Source organism: Bombina bombina, chromosome 8 (assembly GCF_027579735.1).
Source record: "Bombina bombina isolate aBomBom1 chromosome 8, aBomBom1.pri, whole genome shotgun sequence".
NCBI classification, from domain to species: Eukaryota; Metazoa; Chordata; class Amphibia; order Anura; family Bombinatoridae; genus Bombina; species Bombina bombina.
Genome location: NC_069506.1, coordinates 139,447,111 through 139,470,275, shown reverse-complemented (window position 1 = coordinate 139,470,275; position 23,165 = coordinate 139,447,111). Strand labels below are relative to the sequence as shown.

The following is a 23,165-nucleotide window of genomic DNA, read 5'->3' as shown; positions in this document are numbered from 1 at the left end:
CAGACCCTGTACCTGCATTGAAACAGGAACAATCCCTCCCAGGTCTGAGAGGTCTCCTACATAAAGTAAGAACGCCTCTCCTTTTGTGTAATCTGCAGATAATCCTAAAAGCAGAAACCTGCTTCTGGGAGGAAAATTGTTGAACTCTAAATTGTATCCCTGGGACACTACTTTCTATTGCCCAGGAATTCTGAACATCTCAAACTCAAGCTTGAGCGAAGACGAAAAGTCTGCACCATACAAGATCCGAATCCGGATGGGGGCATGTCCATGCTGTCTTTGATTCAACAGCAGACTATCTGGATTTCATTTATTTATTTATTTTAATTCTCTACATTTCAATAGATTAATTACCTCAAGCCAGGTCCCAACAAGGTCTTCCACTTGTAAGGAATCGCTAAAAGCTTATACTTAGAGCATACATCCGTAGAACAAGGCTCTAACCATAAGGCTCTGTGAGCTGGAACAGGGAAACCTGAAACCTATGATCCAGTTTAAGAACTTGAAGGCAAGAATTTGAAATAAAGGTAATAGCCAATTTGAAAGCTTTCCTCCTATCCTGGATTTTATCCAGAGGAGTTTCTGACTTCGTAGCATCAGACAACGCATCAAACCATATGCTGTTGCACTAGTGATGATAAAGTACCCAGCTGGCTGCCATTGTAAGCCCTGGTATACATCCCTTTCCCAACTATCCTCTAAGGGTATAGTAGTTCTCTTAGCTAAAATGGAAACTACTTTTTAGCTGAGTCGGCTATGGGAAACATCTTTTAAATATAGGGAATGCGGTCTTATAACCTACTGGACGCTTAGGTAGATTACACCGGTAGTGTCGCTCAGGGCAGCTAAAACCTCCTAAAGTAACAAATGGAGGTGTACAAGCTAAAAAGAAAATTTATGCTTGTTTCTTTTTAGACACGATGAGTCCACAGATTTCATCCTTACTTGTGGGATTACACCTCCTGGTCAGCAGGAGGAGGCAAAGAGCACCACAGCAGAGCTGTTATATAGCTCCTCCCTTCCCTCCCACTCCAGTCATTCGACCGAAGTTAGAAACAGAAAGGAAAAGCCAAGGTGCAGAGGTGTCTGAAGTTTACAAAAATGAATAACCTGTCCTATATAACAGGGCGGGCCGTGGACTCATCGTGTCTAAAAAGAAACAAATTTATCAGGTAAGCATAAATTTTCTTTTCTTTTTAAAGACACGATGAGTCCATGGATTTCATCCTTACTTGTGGGATACAATACCAAAGCTAGAGTACACGGATGAAAAGGGAGGGACAAGACAGGGAATCTAAACAGAAGGCACCACTGCTTCAAGAACCTTTCTCCCAAAAACAGCCTCCGCCAAAGTAAAGGTAGAATTTAGAAAAAGTGTGAAGAGAAGACCAAGTTGCAGCCTTACAAATCTGCTCAACTGAAGCATCATTTTTGAATGCCCATGAGGAAGCAACAGCCCTGGTGGAATGAGCCGTAACTATTTCAGGAGGCTGCTGTCCAGCAGTCTCATATGCCAAATGGATGATACTCTTCAACCAAAAAGAGAGGTAGCCATAGCTTTCTGACCCTTACGTTTTCCAGAAAAATTAATAAACAGAGAAGATGATTGACGAAAGTCCTTAGTTGCTTGTAAGTAAAATTTTAAAGCACGGACTACGTCCAAATTGTGCAGAAGACGCTCCTTCTGAGAAGACGGATTAGGACACAAGGAAGGAACAACAATCACCTGATTAATGTTCTTGTCTGAAACTACCTTAGGAAGAAAACCAAATTTAGTACGTAACACCACCTTATCCGAATGAAAAATAAAGGTAAGGTGAATTATATTGTAATGCCGAAAGCTCAGGCACTCTTCGAGCAGAAGAAATGGCAACAAGAAATAAAACTTTCCAGGATAACAACTTAATATCTATGGAATGCATAGGTTCAAATGGAACCCCTTGAAGAACTTTAAGAACTAAATTCAAACTCCATGGAGGAGCAATCTGTTTAAACACAGGCCTGATTGAACATCTGGGACATCTGCCAGACGCTTGTGTAACAAAATAGATAAAGCAGAGATCTGTCCCTTTAGGGAACTCGCTGATAATCCCTTCTCCAATCCTTCTTGGAGAAAAGACAAAATCCTAGGAATCCTAACTCTACTCCATGAGTAGCCCTTAGATTCACATCAATAAAGATATTTACTCCATATCTTATGGTAAATCTTCCTAGTTACAGGTTTATGTGCCTGAATTAAGGTATCTATAACCGAATCAGAGAAACCACGCTTGGATAGAATTAAGTGTTCAATCTCCAAGCAGTTAGCTTCAGAGAAACTAAATTCGGGTGAAGGAAAGGTCCCTGAATGAGAAGGTCCTTCCTCAACGGCAGTGTCCAGGGTGGCAGAGATGACATGGCCACCAGGTCGGCATACCAAATCATGCGAGGCCATGCAGGAGCGATGAGGATCACTGATGCCTTCTCCTGTTTGATCCGAGTAATAACCCGGGGAAGAAGAGCAAACGGGGGGAATAGATATGCTAGGTTGAAGGACCAAGGAACTGAAAAAGCATCTATCAGTTCTGCCAGGGGGTCCCTGGACCTGGACCCGTATCTCGGAAGCTTGGCATTCTGACGAGATGCCATGAGATCCAACTCCGACCGACCCCACTTGAGAATCAAGCTGGAGAATATTTCCGGATGGAGCTCCCACTCTCCCGGATGAAAAGTCTGCCTGCTCAGAAAATCCGCCTCCCAGTTGTCCACCCCTGGGATGTGGATCGCTGACAGATGGCAAGTATGGGCCTCCGCCCAATGGATTATCTTGGCTACTTCGGTCATCGCTGAGGAACTCCTTGTTCCTCCCTGATGATTGATGTAAGCCACTGTCGTTATGTTGTCAGACTGGAATCGGATTAAGTGAGCCGAAGCCAACGGAGACCAAGCCCGAAGAGCATTGAAGATCGCCCGAAGCTCTAGAATGTTGATGGGAAGGAGAGACTCTGTCAGAGTCCATACTCCCTGAGCCTTTAAAGAATCCCAAACTGCTCCCTATCCTAAAAGGCTGGCGTCCGTTGTCACGATCACCCATGTAGGTCTGCGAAAGCACGTCCCCTGGGACAGATGATCCAGAGACAACCACCATTGAAGAGAGTCCCTCGTCTCTTGTTCTAGGATTATTTGAGGAGACAAACCCGAATAATCTCCATTCCACTGCCTGAGCATGCTTAACTGCAGAGGCCTGAGGTGAAACCGAGCAAACTGAATGATGTCCATTGCCGCCACCATCAATCCGATTACCTCCATGCACTGGGCCACTGACGGCCGAGGAGTGGACTGAAGGGCTCGACATGTATTCAGAATCTTTGACTTTCTGACCTCTGTCAGAAAATTTTTCATGGATATAGAGTCGATTAGAGTTCCTAAAAAGGGTACCCTTGTCTGCGGAATTAAACTCTTGTCCAGATTTACCTTCCACCCATGAGATCTCAGGAAGGCTAGTACAATGTCGGTATGGGACCTTGTTTGCTGATAAGAGGACGCCTGGATTAGAATATCGTCAGATAAGGCGCCACCGCAATGTCCCGCGGTCTTAGAACCGCCAGTAGAGACCCCAGAACCTTTGTGAAAATTCTGGGTGCCATGGCCAGACCAAAAGGAAGAGCCATGAAATGAAAGTGTTTGTCCAGGAAGGCAAACCTTAGGAACTTGTGATGATCTCTATGGATAGGAACATGAAGATATGCATCCTTTAGATCCAATGTCGTCATAAATTGGCCCTCCTGGATCAATGAAAGAATGGTACGAATAGTTTCCATCTTGAACGATGGAACCCTGAGAAACTTGTTTAGACTCTTGAGGTCTAAGATAAGTCTGAAGGTTCCCTCCTTTTTTGGGAATCACAAACAGATTTGAATAGAAACCCTGTCCCTGTTCCTGTATGGGAACGGGACAAATTACGCCCATGGAAGAGAGGTCTCTTACACAATGTAAGAACGCCTCTCTTTTTATCTGGTCTGCAGATAATCTTGAAAGAAGAAATCTTCCCTGGGGAGAAGAATTTCTGAACTCTAGTTTGTATCCCTGAGATACTATTTCTATAGCCCAGGGATCCTGAACATCTCGTACCCAAGCCTGAACGAAAAAGGAAAGTCTGCCCCCCTATCAGATCCGGTCCCGGGTCGGGGGCAAACCCTTCATGCTGACTTTGAATCAGTGGCGGGTTTCTTGGATTGTTTACCTTTGTTCCAAGAGTGGTTTGGTTTCCAAAAAATTTCCTTCCTGTTTAGAGGAAGAAGCAAAAGAATTTCCCTTGAAATTTCGAAAGGAACGAAAATTTCTCTGTCGTCCCTTCTGCTTATTTCTTTTGTCTTGAGGAAGGAAAGACCCTTGCCTCCCGTGATATCAGCGATAATTTCCTTCAATCGAGGTGCAAACAAGGTATTTCCCTTATAGGGAATAGCCAAAAGCTTAGATTTGGACGAAACATCCGCAAACCAAGATTTCAACCATAAGGCTCTGCGGGCTAGAATAGAAAAGCCTGAACTTTTAGCTGCCAATTTAGTAATTTGCAGGGAAGTGTCTGTTATAAAAGAATTTGCTCATTTTAAAGCTTTAATCCGATCCTGGATTTCTTCCAAAGAAGTCTGTCTTAAGAGACTCCGCCAGAGCATCAAACCAATAAGCTGCCGCACTGGTTAATGTAAAAACAATACATGCAGCAGGTTGTAGTAGTAAACCCTGGTGAACATAGATCTTTTTCAGTATACCCTCCAATTTCTTATCCATGGGGTCCTTGAAAGCACAACTATCCTCAATAGGAATAGTAGTTTGTTTGGCCAAGGTGGAAATAGCCCCTTCCAATTTAGGGACCGTTTGCCAAGTTTCCTTGTCAGCGTCCGCAATCGGGAACATTTTTTTGAAAATCGTAGGAGAGAAGGGAATACCAGGTCTCCTCCATTCCTTAACAATCTCCGAATTTCGACTGGGAACTGGAAAAACCGCTGAGTAAGAAGGAACCTCTAAGTATCTGTCTAACTTACTCAATTTCTCAGGAACGACCACTCCTGTGGAATCACAGTCGTCCAAAGTCACTAAAACCTCCCTGAGTAACAGATGGAGGTGTTCTAGTTTAAACCTGAAAGAAACCACTTCTGAATTAGTCAGAGGTAAAGAACTCCCCGAGTCTGAAATTTCACCTTCTGATAGAACCTCCATACCCCTCTATCTCTGATCCCTGGGAGTGTACGTCAGAAGTTGCCACTAGAGCATCAGAAACCTCGCTAACCACATAGTTGTCCTTCCTTTTACGTTTACCTTGAAGTATAGGAAAGCAGATAATGCCTCAGAAAAAGTAGAAGACATAACTGCAGCCATGTCTCTTAAATGTAACTGCAGCAGAAACTTGAGGCAAAGCACAGGGCACTGCTTGGGCGGGTGTTAAGGGCTGGGACGTTTGGGGAGAAAGCTGTGGCATACCCTGACTCTTATTGTTAGACTCTTGAGAGGCATCCGCCACTGACAATTTTGCATCATGAAAAATTTGGTCTTTTTAACAGAGCCCTCTCAATACATGAGGGACAAAACGGAACAGGAGGTTCCACATTGGCATTCAAACACATTGTGCAAGTAACATTCTCTAAGTCCATCCTATAACACAGGCTATGAATTAAATAAACAAAAATTCTGAAATTTTCTTCTAAATTTGTACTGGCCCTTTAAAAGTACCAACTCCGAACTCTCTTACTGTATGAGAGAGAGAGTTATGGACCAGAAAGTATTAATATTATAGTCATACAGAGCCTTCAAATAGTAAATTACGTTATTTTACAAAATAACACTGTGCCTTTAAGGATTAAATGTAGCCGTCTTTTTTACTGTGCTGAACAGAAAATCGTTACACATCTAAGTAGTGTGTTTATTGAAACATAAAAATCTTGCCCCACATTCAGGCACCTCTCTGCCTCAACAGCTAAGCTGAGGCGCCTACCTGCCGACCAGTCTCTTAGCAACGTGTCGGATCGGGCTGCAGGGCGCTAGTAACCGCTTGCAGTCATAACCATGCGGTCGCAGCACAATGCCCGAAAAGCTTGCAAAACTTCGTAGTAGTCCGTAGTAAAAACCGGAACAAGTGACTAAACTAACTGCGCAACGCCTTTTAAGTGCGCAAATATAAGCCCCGCCCATTGTGTGGGCTTCAATCTGTATACAGTCCGTCCCGGGAAATTTTAGTAATACAAAAAAAAAAAATGATAATGCCTAGTTAGCCCTAGCCCAGTGCCTGTACCTATGCTGCCCCATAGGAAAAACCCCTTCCATACATGAAGAGCCTCTATTCCCAGGAAATAATAGTAACAAATGTACAAGTGCAGAGTCCTCTCTGAGTTTAAATAAATGTGCCCCAGAATCACCAGAAACTGCACTTACCTTAACACTGTCTGACAGCAAGACAGCTCCAAAAGGTTTAGGAGATCCTCTGCCTCCCATGGCCCTGTGGAAACAGATAGGACCTGAGTTAAAGATCACTTAGGTCATCATGAGAAGGGCAGCATAACAATATGGGAGGCGCAGTGAGAATTATGTACCACCAGTTCCCATTGCTCTAAAGCCACCAAGTGCTCTACTGTAGAGACTGATATGTACTATGGCTACACCCTAGACAAAACAGCACACTCTGGCACCGTTTTAAAAATAAAAAAAACTCTTGATTGAAGAATCATAAACTAACACCGTGACCTCACTTTGCCATCTCCTATCACTAACGTAGGCAAAGAGAATGACTGGAGTGGGAGGGAAGGGAGGAGCTATATAACAGCTCTGCTGTGGTGCTCTTTGCATCCTCCTGCTGACCAGGAGGCGTAATCCCACAAGGATGAAATCTGTGGACTCATTGTGTCTTTAAAAAGAAAATAAAACAGAGAAAAACAATCTCAGGATTGAATAAAGATATTATTCATCCGAGTCTGACAGATCTCTCTCAGATAATCCCAAAGTATCTTCCTCCTTCAGTAACAGGGAGAAACCATTCGGATAAAAACTGGCGACAGCGGCTGAATTCAAACTGCTAGCCTTCCATCTGGTAGGCTGCTTGCTTACCCACCAAGCCACCGGGGATTTTGATCTACTGAATCAATTTTCCTTGAAAATAATTTCTCTAGAAATGTTTTCTATCTCGTGAGAAAAACATATAATGCATCGTAACTCCGGGTGGAGTGTGAAAGGAAGCGCAGGGCACTGCATGTGGGCCATAAAATTTTGTGGGACACTATAGGAGAAATTTGTGGCATAGGTTGACCAGTGTCAGACTCCTAAACAGCCATCGCCTTAGGAGTATTTTTAATAAAAATTGACACATAAAAAGCGTTACTGTCTCTTTAAATTTTAAAAGTAAAAATTTTTTGTGTGCTTTTGTTCCATCCTAAGTCACAAAGGATGAATTAAACAAACCTTTTGTGGGCGTGACAATATTCCATCTCCCGGCACCCTTATTGACTGTGCCCTAGGATAGAGGAAATACAGCCCAAAACCGTCGCAAAAAGCAACTCCGCCCATCGTGGGCGTCACAATCAAACTCCTGGTCGCTATTAATATTTTATAGATGGGTAACCGGGGGTTAGGTTAATTAGTACACAATGTGATAAATTGGGGACGAGTATGCTACAGCATGTCAGGTAGCTCCAGAGCCCAAAAGAGTGACCCAAACACTATTTTCTGAGACCATTATTACATTGTCCCAAGTGATTGATCCCGAGTATTGCCACATTAAATCTCTTTAGCCACAGTGCCTGCCAAAAACTGTGCTGTCATAGGATCCCCTCCCCTTATAAGACTAGGAGGAACGTCCTTATAAAAGAGATATGTCTCAATCAAGTGCTCCACTTCCTCTGAGGTTCCCAAACCCAGAATAAAAAGTTGGCACTTACCTTTAAAATCTGCCCGACAGCAGGACAGCTTCGCAGGTTTAAGAGGTCCTCTCCCTCCCATAGCCCTGTGGAAAAAGAAAGCCTGAGTCATCATACTTAGGCTATCAGGATAAGGGCAGCATAAATGTATGGGAGGCGCAGTGAGTATTATGTCCCACAAGTTCCCATTGCTCTAAAGCCACCAAAAGCTCTACTGTAGAGACTGATATGGATTACGGCTACACCCTATAACAAAGCAGCACACTCTGGCAGTACTTTAAAAATAATAAACGCTTGATTGAAGAATCTTTTCTAACACCTCACTTTACCTCTTCCTATCACTAACGTAGGCAAACAGAATGACTAGAGTGGGAGCGAAGGGAGGAGCTATTTAACAGCTCTGCTTTGGTGCTCTTTGCCTCCTCCTGCTGACCAGGAGGTGAATATCCCATTAGTAATTAAGATGATCCATGGACTCATCGTGTCTTAAAAAAGAAAGATGTTTACCTCTAAACTGTAAAATCCTCTCAATACACAAGGCAACAGACCATTTTGTCTGTTTTTTGTGGGGGGGGGGGGTTTATAATCAAAGAAAAAAGTATATGCAATATTTTTCTCTTATCCCCTCTATGGGAATAGATTCCATTTGATCAAATAAAATTGAATATCTAAATTAGAGCAACTGTGACTTTAAATATTAAAAGAAACAACCTAATTCAGCTTTACATCTATTCCATTAAACTTGGATATGTTAATTAACATGTTGAATGGCCTCTTGGACCGTCTGTATGCACAACTTGATCAGCTAAATTGGAAGTTACTGTGCCTTTAAATAGTAAAACGAACCGCTTTATTTTTACCAGAAATAAATCTTCAAACTCCAAGTCAGACCATCCCCAGACCTCAGATAAGACATGCTGTGGTATCTGCTTGCCACCGGATGGGAGACTAATCACAAGCTTTAACTTTATTATTAATACGTAATGAGAACCCTGCCATCTCTCTCCGATTAATCGGGCTTAGGGCTATGAAAAAAGGCGCGCAATGTCGCGCAGCTTAGCTCCGCCCATCGTGGGCGTATCAAGAAAAACCTCCCGGGCGGCTAAAATCTTGTTAAAAATAGAGCCGTCGGGAGAATAACATCAGCATGGTGAATTTTTAAAAGCTATTGTAAATAAAGTTGTCGGGAGTAGGAAATGGCATACTCATGAATAGCCATTTGAATAACAGTGTTTATTAAGCAAGGTATAGCTCAGATTCTTAGCCATGACATTTGCATACATAACAAGGCTAATCTCCCGGTCGGCTGCTGAAATAGAATAAGCCGTTGGGAGTATCGATCATGTTAAAATCACCAACCTAACAGAAGAACCACTTCTCCCATCCCCAGTGCCTGCAATAACTGCCCTATGACTTAATACCCCTAGGTACAATGTCATCTTGTGTCCATGAATATAATAAAGTGTCAAATTTTCCTTTGTACATCCCCAGAAAATAAAGCACTTACCTTAGAAATCTGCCCGGCAGTAAGGCAGCAACCCGGCTTGCGAGGTCCTCTTCCTCACATTGGCCTGTGGAAACAAAAAGTACTGAGTATATTCTCCTCAGACTTTGACAAACAGGGCAGAATACAATCTATGGGAGGCGCAGTGAGAATTATGTCCCACAAGTTCCCATTGCTCTAAAGCCACCACTGCTCTACTGAAGAGACTGACATGGACTACGGCTACACGCTAGGACAAAGCAGCACAATCTTGCACTACTTTAAAAATAATAAACTCTTGATTGAAGAATCTTTTCTAACACCTCACTTTACCACTTCCTAGCACTAACGTAGGCAAAGAGAATGACTGTAGTGGGAGGGAAGGGAGGAGCTATTTAACAGCTTTGCTGTGGTGCTCTTTTGCCGCCTCCTGCTGACCAGGAGGTGAATATCCCATTAGTAATTAAGATGATCCGTTGATTCACTGTGTCATTAAAAAGAAAAATGGCCCTTGAGACAGAAGGTCTGGTCTTAAAGGAAGTGGCCAAGGTTGGCAACTGGACATCCGAACAAGATCTGCATACCAGAACCTGAGGCCATGCTGGTGCTACCAGAAACACAAACGATCGTTCCATGATGATCTTGGAAATCACTCTTGGAAGAAGAACTAGAGGCAGGAAGATATAAGCAGGTTGGTAAAACCAAAGAACTGCTAAAGCATCCACCGACTCCACCTGAGAATCCCTGGACCTGAATAAAAACCTGGGAAGTCTCTTGTTTAGATGAAAAAACACATCTGGATGGAGCGACCACTTCCCTGGATGTATAGTCTAACGGCTGAGATAATCCACTTCCCAATTGTCTACACCTGGGATATGTACCACAGGATTTGGACAAGAGCTGGATTCCGCCCAAGAAAGTATCCACGATACTTCTTTCATAGCTAGGGGACTGCGAGTCCCATCCTGATGATTGACATATGCCACAGTTGTGATATTGTCTGTCTGAAAACAAATGAATGGTTCTCTATTGAACAGAGGCCAAACCTGAAGATCCCTGAAAATAGCACGGAGTTCTAAAATATTGATTGGTAATCTCGCCTCTTGAGATTTCCAAACCCCTTGTGCTGTCGGATCCCCAGACAGCTCCCCAACCTGAAAGACTTGCATCTATTGTGATTACAATCCAGGTTGGACGAACAAAGGAGGCCCCTTGAACTATACGATGTTGATCTAACCACCAAGACAGAGAGAGTCGAACAATGGGATATAAGGATATTAAATATGATATATTTATATAATCCCTGCACAATTGATTCAGCATACAAAGCTGGAGAGGTCTCGTATGAAGACAAGCAAAGGAGATCACGTCCGATGCTGCAGTCATGAGACCTTAAACTTCCATGCACATAGCTACTGAAGGGAAAAATTGAGACTAAAGGTTCCGACAAGCTGAAACCAATTTAATTTGTCTCTTGTCTGTTAAAGACAGAGTCATAGACACTGAATCTATCTGGAAACCTAAAAAGGTGACCCTTGTCTGAGGAATCAAGAAACTTTTTGGTAAATTGATCCTCTAACCGTGTCTTTGAAGAAACAACACTAGTTGATTTGTGTGAGATTCAAAATTTTCAGATCCAGAACTGGCCTGAATGATATTTTTCTTTGGGACAATGAATAGATTTGAATAAAACCCCAAACCCTGTTCCTGAACAGAACTGGTATGATTACACCTGAAAGCTCTAGAAACACACTTCATAAAAACCTGAACCTTCACTGGATTTGCTGGGACGCGTGAGAGAAAGAATCTTCTCACAGGAGGTCTTATTCTGAATCCAATTCGATACCCTTGAGAGACAAAACTCTGAATCCATTGATTTTTGACAAAATCTGCCCAAATGTTTTGGAAAAAAGTTTAATCTGCCCATATCAGCTGAGATGGAATGAGGCCTGCGCCTTCATGCAGAATTGGGGACTGGCTTTGGTTTCTTAAACGGCTTGGACCAAATTGTTACCTTGGAAAGAAAGAGATAGTAATCTAGACTTAGATACAATGTCAGTATTCCAATATCTGAACCACAAAGCCCTAACATCAATTTTGATGATATAAAAAAATGGCATCACAAATAAAATGATTAGCATATTGAAACAAGCGAACAATGATAGACAATCAGGATCTGTTTCCTGTTGCACTAAGCTTTCCTACCAAAAAGTTGATGCAGCTGCAACATCAGCCATAGAAATGGCAGGCCTGAGAAGATAGCCATAATATAAATAAACTTTCCAAAGATAAGATTCAAGTTTCCTATCTAAAGGATCCTTAAAGGAAGTACTATCTTCCATAGTGATAGTAGCACGTTAAGTAAGAGCAGAAATAGCCCCATCAACTTTGGGGATTTTTTCCCCAAAACTCCAATCTTAATGTTGGCAAAGGCTACAACTTCTTTTAAACCTTGAAGAAGGAAAAAGAAGTACCAGACCTATTCCATTCCTTTGAAATCATATCAGAAATAACATCAGCAACTGGAAAAACCTCTGGAGTAACCACAGGTTTATAAACAGAATTTAAAAGTTTACTAGTTTAAGTATCAAGAGGACTAGTTTTCTCAATATCCAAAGTAATCAACACCTCTAACAAGAAACGAATATACTCCATCTTAAAGAGAAAAGTAGATTCGTCAGTGTCAATATCTGAGGTAGGATCTTCTGAATCAGATAGATCCCCAGAGGAGGATAATACAGTATGTTGTCGGTCATTTGAAATTTCATCAACTTTATGAGAAGTTTTAAAAGACCTTTTACGTTAATTAGAAGGCAAAATAGCAGACAAAGTCTTCTAAATTACAATAAAATATTTTATATTCACAGGGATATCATGTACATTAGATGTTGTAGAAACAACAGGCATTGAACTAGTATGATGGATACACTCTCTGCATGTAAAAGAGTATCATAACAACTGTTACATACCACAGCTGGAGATATAATCTCCACTAATTTACAACAGATACACCTATCTTTGGTTGAACTGTTATCAGGCAGCAGGGTTCTAACAGTGGTTTCTGAGACAGGATCAGATTAAAACATCTTGCAAATGTAAGAGAAAAACACAACATATAAAGCAAAATTATCAATTTCCTTATATGTCAGTTTCAGGAATAGGAAAAAAATGCAAACAGCATAGCCCTCCGAGCATAGAAAAAAAGCAAGAGGCATATAAGAATTGGGGTTAAAATAATTAAATTATTTGGCGCCAAGTATGACGCACAACGCAAAATGACATTTTTTGGCACTAACAACATCCAGAAATGATGCAACTTGCGTCATGGCTGACTCAACCTTGTACAAGGAAACCTGGTGTCAACTAAGATGCCGGAAATTACGAATTTGCAACACCGAACGTACCTTTGCGGCAAAACAATTCTCGCGCCAAGAATAACGCAATAAAACATAATTTATGCTTACCTGATAAATTTATTTCTCTTGTAGTGTATCCAGTCCACGGATCATCCATTACTTATGGGATATTAACTCCTCCCCAACAGGAAGTGCAAGAGGATTCACCCAGCAGAGCTGCTATATAGCTCCTCCCCTAACTGCCATTACCAGTCATTCGACCGAAAACATGCAGAGAAAGGAAAACCATAGGGTGCAGTGGTGACTGTAGTTTAATGGAAAAATTACCTGCCTTAAAGTGACAGGGCGGGCCGTGGACTGGATACACTACAAGAGAAATACATTTATCAGGTAAGCATAAATTATGTTTTCTCTTGTTAAGTGTATCCAGTCCACGGATCATCCATTACTTATGGGATACCAATACCAAAGCTAAAGTACACGGATGACGGGAGGGACAGGCAGGCTCTTTATACGGAAGGAACCACTGCCTGAAGAACCTTTCTCCCAAAAAAACAGCCTCCGAAGAAGCAAAAGTGTCAAATTTGGAAAAAGTATGAAGAGAAGACCAAGTTGCAGCCTTGCAAATCTGTTCAACAGAAGCCTCATTCTTAAAGGCCCAAGTGGAAGCCACAGCTCTAGTAGAATGTGCTGTAATTCTTTCAGGAGGCTGCTGTCCAGCAGTCTCATAGGCTAACCGTATTATGCTACGAAGCCAAAAGGAGAGAGAGGTAGCCGAAGCTTTTTGACCTCTCCTCTGACCAGAATAAACGACAAACAGGGAAGACGTTTGTCGAAAATCCTTAGTTGCCTGTAGATAAAATTTTAGGGCACGGACTACATCTAGATTGTGTAGCAGACGTTCCTTTTTCGAAGAAGGATTAGGACACAAAGATGGAACCACAATCTCTTGATTGATATTCCTGTTAGTGACCACCTTAGGTAGGAACCCAGGTTTAGTACGCAGAACTACCTTGTCTGAATGAAAAATCAGATAAGGAGAATCACAATGTAAGGCAGATAACTCAGAGACTCTTCGAGCCGAGGAAATCGCCATTAAAAACAGAACTTTCCAAGATAACAACTTGATATCAATGGAATGAAGGGGTTCAAACGGAACCCCCTGTAAAACATTAAGAACTAAGTTCAAACTCCATGGTGGAGCAACAGTTTTAAACACAGGCTTGATCCTAGCTAAAGCCTGACAAAAAGCTTGAACGTCCGGAACTTCTGACAGACGTTTGTGTAAAAGAATGCACAGAGCTGAAATCTGTCCCTTTAAGGAACTAGCGGATAAACCCTTTTCTAAACCTTCTTGTAGAAAAGACAATATCCTCGGAATCCTAACCTTACTCCATGAGTAACTCTTGGATTCGCACCAATATAAGTATTTGCGCCATATCTTATGGTAAATCTTTCTGGTAACAGGCTTCCTAGCCTGTATTAAGGTATCAATAACTGACTCAGAAAAACCACGTTTTGATAAAATCAAGCGTTCAATTTCCAAGCAGTCAGCTTCAGAGAAATTAGATTTTGATGTTTGAAGGGACCCTGGATCAGAAGGTCCTGTTTCAGAGGTAGCGACCAAGGTGGACAGGATGACATGTCCACTAGATCTGCATACCAAGTCCTGCGTGGCCATGCAGGCGCTATTAGAATCACTGATGCTCTCTCCTGTTTGATTCTGGCAATCAATCGAGGAAGCATCGGGAAGGGTGGAAACACATAAGCCATCCCGAAGGTCCAAGGTGCTGTCAAAGCATCTATCAGAACCGCTCCCGGATCCCTGGATCTGGACCTGTAACGAGGAAGCTTGGCGTTCTGTCGAGACGCCATGAGATCTATCTCTGGTTTGCCCCAACGTCGAAGTATTTGGGCAAAGACCTCCGGATGAAGTTCCCACTCCCCCGGATGAAAAGTCTGACGACTTAAGAAATCCGCCTCCCAGTTCTCCACTCCCGGGATGTGGATTGCCGACAGGTGGCAAGAGTGAGACTCTGCCCAGCGAATTATCTTTGATACTTCCATCATTGCTAGGGAGCTTCTTGTCCCTCCCTGATGGTTGATGTAAGCTACAGTCGTGATGTTGTCCGACTGAAACCTGATGAACCCCCGAGTTGTTAAATGGGGCCAAGCCAGAAGGGCATTGAGAACTGCTCTCAATTCCAGAATGTTTATTGGTAGGAGACTCTCCTCCTGATTCCATTGTCCCTGAGCCTTCAGAGAATTCCAGACAGCGCCCCAACCTAGTAGGCTGGCGTCTGTTGTTACAATTGTCCAGTCCGGCCTGCTGAATGGCATCCCCCTGGACAGATGTGGCCGAGAAAGCCACCATAGAAGAGAATTTCTGGTCTCTTGATCCAGATTCAGAGTAGGGGACAAGTCTGAGTAATCCCCATTCCACTGACTTAGCATGCACAATTGCAGCGGTCTGAGATGTAGGCGTGCAAAGGGTACTATGTCCATTGCTGCTACCATTAAGCCGATCACCTCCATGCATTTAGCTACTGACGGGTGTTGAATGGAATGAAGGACACGGCATGCATTTTGAAGCTTTGTTAACCTGTCTTCTGTCAGGTAAATCTTCATTTCTACAGAATCTATAAGAGTCCCCAAGAAGGGAACTCTTGTGAGTGGAAAGAGACTCTTCTTTTCGTTCACCTTCCATCCATGCGACCTTAGAAATGCCAGTACTAACTCTGTATGAGACTTCGCAGTTTGAAAGCTTGAAGCTTGTATCAGAATGTCGTCTAGGTACGGAGCTACCGCAATTCCTCGCGGTCTTAGTACCGCCAGAAGAGCACCCAGAACCTTTGTGAAGATTCTCGGAGCCGTAGCCAATCCGAATGGAAGAGCTACAAACTGGTAATGCCTGTCTAGAAAGGCAAACCTTAGATACCGGTAATGATCTTTGTGAATCGGTATGTGAAGGTAAGCATCCTTTAAATCCACTGTGGTCATGTACTGACCCTTTTGGATCATGGGTAAAATTGTCCGAATAGTTTCCATTTTGAACGATGGAACTCTTAGGAATTTGTTTAGGATCTTTAAATCCAAGATTGGCCTGAAAGTTCCCTCTTTTTTGGGAACCACAAACAGATTTGAGTAAAACCCTTGTCCTTGTTCCGACCACGGAACCGGATGGATCACTCCCATTAATAAAAGATCTTTACGCAGCGTAGAAACGCCTCTTTCTTTATTTGGTTTGTTGACAACCTTGACAGATGAAATCTCCCTCTTGGGGGAGAGAATTTGAAGTCTAGAAGGTATCCCTGAGATATGATCTCTAACGCCCAGGGATCCTGGACATCTCTTGCCCAAGCCTGGGCGAAGAGAGAAAGTCTGCCCCCCACTAGATCCGTTCCCGGATCGGGGGCCCTCGATTCATGCTGTCTTAGGGGCAGCAGCAGGTTTCCTGGCCTGCTTGCCCTTGTTCCAGGACTGGTTAGGTCTCCAGCCTTGTCTGTAGCGAGCAACAGCTCCTTCCTGTTTTGGTGCAGAGGAAGTTGATTCTGCTCCTGCTTTGAAATTACGAAAGGAACGAAAATTAGACTGTCTAGCCTTAGGTTTGGCTCTGTCTTGAGGCAGGGCATGGCCTTTACCTCCTGTAATGTCAGCGATAATTTCTTTCAACCCGGGCCCGAATAAGGTCTGCCCTTTGAAAGGTATATTAAGCAATTTAGATTTAGAAGTAACGTCAGCTGACCAGGATTTTAGCCACAGTGCTCTGCGTGCCTGAATGGCGAATCCGGAATTCTTAGCCGTAAGTTTAGTTAAATGTACTACGGCATCTGAAATAAGAGTTAGCTAACTTAAGGGCTTTAAGCTTGTGTGTAATCTCATCTAATGGAGCTGATTCAAGTGTCTCTTCCAGAGACTCAAACCAAAATGCTGCTGCAGCCGTGACAGGCGCAATGCATGCAAGAGGTTGCAATATAAAACCTTGTTGAACAAACATTTTCTTAAGGTAACCCTCTAACTTTTTATCCATTGGATCTGAAAAGGCACAGCTATCCTCCACCGGGATAGTGGTACGCTTAGCTAAAGTAGAAACTGCTCCCTCCACCTTAGGGACCGTTTGCCATAAGTCCCGTGTGGTGGCATCTATTGGAAACATCTTTCTAAATATCGGAGGGGGTGAGAACGGCACACCGGGTCTATCCCACTCCTTAGTAACAATTTCAGTAAGTCTCTTAGGTATAGGAAAAACGTCAGTACTCGCCGGTACCGCAAAATATTTATCCAACCTACACATTTTCTCTGGTATTGCAACTGTGTTACAATCATTCAGAGCCGCTAACACCTCCCCTAGTAATACACGGAGGTTTTCCAGCTTAAATTTAAAATTTGAAATATCTGAATCCAGTTTGTTTGGATCAGAACCGTCACCCGCAGAATGAAGCTCTCCGTCCTCATGTTCTGCAAATTGTGACGCAGTGTCTGACATGGCCCTAATATTATCAGCGCACTCTGTTCTCACCCCAGAGTGATCACGCTTACCTCTTAGTTCTGGTAATTTAGCCAAAACTTCAGTCATAACAGTAGCCATATCCTGTAATGTGATTTGTAATGGCCGCCCAGATGTACTCGGCGCTACAATATCACGCACCTCCCGAGCGGGAGATGCAGGTACTGACACGTGAGGCGAGTTAGTCGGCATAACTATCCCCTCGTTGTTTGGTGAAATATGTTCAATTTGTACAGATTGACTTTTATTTAAAGTAGCATCAATACAGTTAGTACATAAATTTCTATTGGGCTCCACTTTGGCTTTAGCACATATAGCACAGATATCTTCCTCTGAATCAGACATGTTTAACACACTAGCAAATAAACTAGCAACTTGGAAATACTTTTCAAGTAATTTACTATAATATGAAAACGTACTGTGCCTATAAGAAGCACAGAAAAAGTTATGACAGTTGAAAATTAATAAACTGAAAAGTTATAGCATCAAATCTTTGTAAAAAACACAATTTTAGCAAAGGATTGCTCCCATTAGCAAAGGATAACTAACCCTGATAGCAGAAAAAAAAAAAAAAAAAAAGAAATAAAGAAATAAACGTTTTTTTATCACAGTCAACTACAATCTCACAGCTCTGCTGTGAGTGATTACCTCCCTCAAAACAAGTTTTGAAGACCCCTGAGTTCTGTAGAGATGAACCGGATCATGCAGGGAAGACAATAAACTTCTGACTGAATCTCCCCCTCACACATAACAGTGAGAGAGATCAGTAAACTGTCATAAATTAAATAAAACGACTGCCAAGTGGAAAAAAAAAAATAGTGCCCAAAACATTTTTTCACCCAGTACCTCAGAAAATTAAACGATTTTACATGCCAGCAAAAAACGTTTAACATTAATAAATTGAGTGTTATTAAAAAGCCTGTTGCTAGTCCCTGCAAATTAGGCTAAAGTTTTATGCATACAGTATAATTCCAGTGAAGTTCCATTCCCCAGAATACTGAAGTGTAAAATATACATACATGACAGCCTGATACCAGTTGCTGCTACTGCATTTAAGGCTGAGTTTACATTATATCGGTATGGCAGAATATTCTCATCAATTCCATTGTCAGAAAATAATAAGCTGCTACATACCTCTTTGCAGATTAATCTGCCCGCTGTCCCCTGATCTGAAGTTTACCTCTCCTCAGATGGCCGAGAAACAGCAATATGATCTTAACTACTCCGGCTAAAATCATAGAAAAACTCAGGTAGATTCTTCTTCAAATTCTACCAGAGAAGGAATAACACACTCCGGTGCTATTATAAAATAACAAACTTTTGATTGAAGGTATGAAACTAAGTATAATCACCACAGTCCTCTCACACATCCTATCTATTCGTTGGGTGCAAGAGAATGACTGGTAATGGCAGTTAGGGGAGGAGCTATATAGCAGCTCTGCTGGGTGAATCCTCTTGCACTTCCTGTTGGGGAGGAGTTAATATCCCATAAGTAATGGATGATCCGTGGACTGGATACACTTAACAAGAGAAATATCAGCATTTTGCGACCTCGCAAGCCTAATTTTGCCAGCGAAAATTAAATGAAAAATAGTCAATTTAAAGAAAAAGACTATACCCCAGGTAAGAAAAAATAACTTCCTGAAAATGTTTTTCCCAATTTTGAAACTGATGGTCTGCAAAAGGGAATATACATAAACCTGACTCATGGCAAATATAAGTACAATACATATATTTAGAACTTTATATAAAAACAAAGTGCCAAACCATAGCTGAGAGTGTCTTAAGTAATGAAAACATACTTACCGAAAGACACCCATCCACATATAGCAGATAGCCAAACCAATACTGAAACAGTAACAGTAGAGGTAATGGAATATGAGAGTACAAGTAGCCCTCAGTTTAAGCCGGGGTTAGGTTCCAGAAGAAATGGTTGTAAATTGAAACCCAGTTTATAATGTAAGTCAATGGGAAGTCAAGGAGTTAGGTTCCAGGCCCCTCTCAAAATCGTCATGAGTAACACCTAATACATGATTTTTAAAGCTTTGAAATGCAGACTTTAAATGCTAAACAGCATTATAAACCTAATAAAATAATCACACAACACAGACTTCACTTGCATTTTTCTGCAAATAGTTATTTATATGCATTCCACTCTGGACTGATTTATAGACAGGAAGATCTTGTTCTTTTGAAATCTGCTCGATAGCTCAGGTCTGGTTAAACTGATTAATTTCAGCTTGCTTGGCTTTGCTGCAACACAAACGGACAGCTCCACCTACTGGCTATTTTAATAAATGCACTGCTTCTCAATGCTTTTCAATAGTCACATGACTGGAAAAAAAGGTTGTTATTCTGAAACTGTGCAAATTGAACAGTTGTAAAACGAGGGCCACTTGTATATCGTCGATCTGAAAAGGGAGGTAGGAGATGAAGCTCTACGACAGATAACAGAGAACCTTTGAAAAGATTTCCCACGAGGAAAACCATAAAATCAATAGGCAATACTCTTCACATCCCTCTGACATTCACTGTAATCTGAGAGGAATCGGGCTTCAAAATGCTGAGAAGCGCATATCACAGTAGAAAATCAAGCACAAACTTACTTCACCACCTCCATAGGGAGGCAAAGTTTGTAAAACTGAATTGTGGGTGTGGTGAGGGGTGTATTTATAGGCATTTTGAGGTTTGGGAAACTTTGCCCCTCCTGGTAGGATTTTATATCCCATACGTCACTAGCTCATGGACTCTTGCCAATTACATGAAAGAGAGCAATACAGTTAAAGTGATTACAAACTTTGACTATTTAATTCACACTATAATTATTCATAAAAAGAGGGGCACTATCATTTAGCCCAGACATTCTGGAAGGAGGCATGGGAACTTCCCAGAGACATCTAGCAGCTAGAATACACCAATACTCTACTAAGATAAATGCATGGCTTTTTATAACTCCCTGCCCTATCCTGCAGGAAACAATCCATTGAGAACAATAAAATAATCTTCAGCAGAGCACCTCTCTCTTCCTACCTCCATTAAACAAGGCAAATAACTACTGAGAGGGTAGAGGAAGTGGAAGGAATATTTAATGCTTTGTTGGGGTGTCTTTGCCTCCTCCTGATGGCCAGGTGAAGTATTTCCCATAGGTTATGAATGAATTTGTTGAATCTCACTGCCATCAGAAAGAGGGACACTTTCATTCATAAAAATAATTAAAAAGACGATACATTCTTAAAATAGTTACTATTTAGTGATGGTAAACATCACGTTGTTCCTCCGCCCGTATCTCATACTCTATTTTTGTCTTTGATAAAGAATCCGGCTTCAGCCAATCTTTGCGTGCCCACTTTGGCTTCCAGCTCGTGGAGATGCAGGAACGAGGTGATGTTAATGATTACTAAATGGTAATTATTTTAAGAATTAAGTGTCTTATTTTAATGAATAAAAATGCCCCTTTTTTATGAATAATTATAGTGTGGATTCAGTAGCCAAAGATTACAATCACTTTACATTTACATTTAATTTTAATTGCAAAAAAATTATGAGACATTCTAAATTCAATTCTGATGGTGATCATGTCTGCAATTTATCTCCAACATGCTCCAGTACACTGGTACTGACTTCTCTTGTGGTTATTCCCACATACGGAGAATGGTAAAGATTAAATTCTATCACACAGATTGCATAAATGGTCTTGGAATTTGCATACAATCTGTTATTTTCTTTTCCATCTACCGTATATTACTTTTTTTTTTTTTTTTTTTTTTTTAAAAGCTCTTCTTCTACATCTATCATTTCCAGCTATCTGTTTTATTGGTATTACTTGTAACTAAACTAGGAGACAATGTTAGCTTATGTATTTTATTTATTTATTTTTGTTTTTGAAACAAATGTACAACTTCTCTTTAAAGTCTATTCTAATTGGATCAACTGCAAGAAAATTTACTTATTTCTTTATAATATTTTCAATTAATTCTCTATATATTCTGTGGTTAAAAAAACACTTGTGTAAACTTTCTTATTTTTTGGTTTAGATGTATTATTTTTATACTATGTTCTTCATTGTAGCTTCAAAATCAAAACAACTTCAATTAAAAAAAAATTAATGGAAAAAATAAAGTTAGCTTACCAGTTAATTAGCCAACATAAATTAGAATGTCATAATATATGACAATAAAAAAAAATCTATTAATGAAGGCACACATTAATCAAGCCTGGGGTGAAAGAATGCATCAAGTGAATCCTAAATAAGTGTTTGAATATACCATATTGCCTTGCATGACTTATGTTTTAGACAGTATTACTTAGAAACACTGCAATAACAAGGAGCTCTGCATTCCCTTATCAGGCTGTGTGCAATGCCGACCAAAGTTTTGTCTAAATTGTGTCACACAACCTGTAAAAAGCATGTACAAAGCTAACTTTCTAGGTCTAAAGGACTGTGCCAGTCGAAAAACTGTAAATATAGTGACTCTTTCTCATTCACGCAGTGTTAGTATATTATGTAATGTAATTTTGGTATGGGGTGTTTTTGGTCTTTAATTTTGCAGATAATATGAAGTCACAGTGAGAATCTATTTTTAGCTCAGTATTGTAAATCGAAACAAATGAGAACAGACATATGTAATAATATCAGTGAAGTCATTAATTAAGGTGGGTTAAAAATATAAAAACCTAAAAGATTTAAAGTTCTCAAAAAAAGCTAATCTCAGAAATTTTAGAACCTCTAAATTGGATCAACATACATTTTTGCTATTCAATACAATAAAAGACAGCTTTATATTTTAACCAAAAAAAAGTTAATTATCCCCAAAATCTAGTATAAAATTACCTTTGTTCTCTGGGGAGTTTCTTTAACGGCATCAGTATCTGGCAAATGTTCTTCATTTTTTGCTTTGATTGGAGTCTGTGTTTTCTTCTCCTCATTCCCTTCTTCCTCACTTTCACTTTCTAGGGCTCGGGAACACTTTTTGGAAACCCGTTTTATAGGAGACTCAACATCGCCATGTAATGAGGTGCCATTTCTCTCCTTTAAAGGACGATCAGGGGCACTTAAAATAAAAATATTTACTAACATTAGTACAGCTTAAAACAACATTGATCAGTGGTTAACCGTGTCCTCTAAATGTGGAAAAGATAGTTTTTTTTTTTAAACAGAAAGGATAGGGATTAAGAACAGTTTAAACTCTGCCTGGTCAGCTAGGGAAGGATAGACTACACCAGAACCCCAGAAGGTCTAATATGACAGCTTCCAATGGAAATACAAAAAAAATTCATGATGCCAGCTTCGGCATTACTAATGAAGGAGATTTCACCTGTATATACTGAGATGGCGTATGATGGTCATGAAGGGGTAAACCTGTGGGAAGTTCCCGCTGCAGGACCGGAGAGAGCTGCTCATTTCCACTCTGATACGGCCAATTCAAGCAAAATGCAAAAGTACAGGGAGGCCGTTACACTAGGGGATATAGAGAGCTTACTGAGCAAAATACAGTCCCCAGGTCTGCATGCCCTAACCGTATCTGGGCCAACCGAAGTACTTGGACTAATGAACAGGAAGATCATTGTGTTAGAACAATTGCCACCTCAGACTAGCCCTCTAGCGGTGTTTACACAGAGTGCCCCTCCAACAGTGTACACCAAAGATTCTGGTGTGATCGCCATGGTGCAGTACTTGCCTGGTGAGACGCTAAGCAGGAGTGATTGTCAGGAGTATGGTGCCTTTGCGACCCGTGGCCGAGGAGGGAGATCTGGCCAAATACCCGGTAAGCTGCTGCGACATGCATGTCTGCCTAGAGTGGACCCACCGGCAGTTACTGCTTACTGTGAGGCTGACCCGAACAGGGTATCGATTAATAGACATTCAGGACAAGTAGTTTGTTACTTCAGACCCCGAGGCCATGGTAGGTCTCCCCCCCATTTACTCTGCCTCTATA

At 41.3% G+C, this 23,165-nt stretch overlaps 1 protein-coding gene across 1 annotated transcript in view; it reads right to left on the bottom strand.

Moving 5' to 3' along the window:
* Positions 1–23,165, bottom strand: part of LOC128638892 (DNA ligase 1) — a 103,039-nt gene that overhangs the window by 66,310 nt on the left and 13,564 nt on the right. Inside the window, exon 4 of the mRNA XM_053691020.1 lies at positions 22,061–22,280. Coding sequence (XP_053546995.1) covers positions 22,061–22,280 — 220 coding nt within the window. The remainder of the gene's footprint in view (positions 1–22,060; positions 22,281–23,165) is intronic.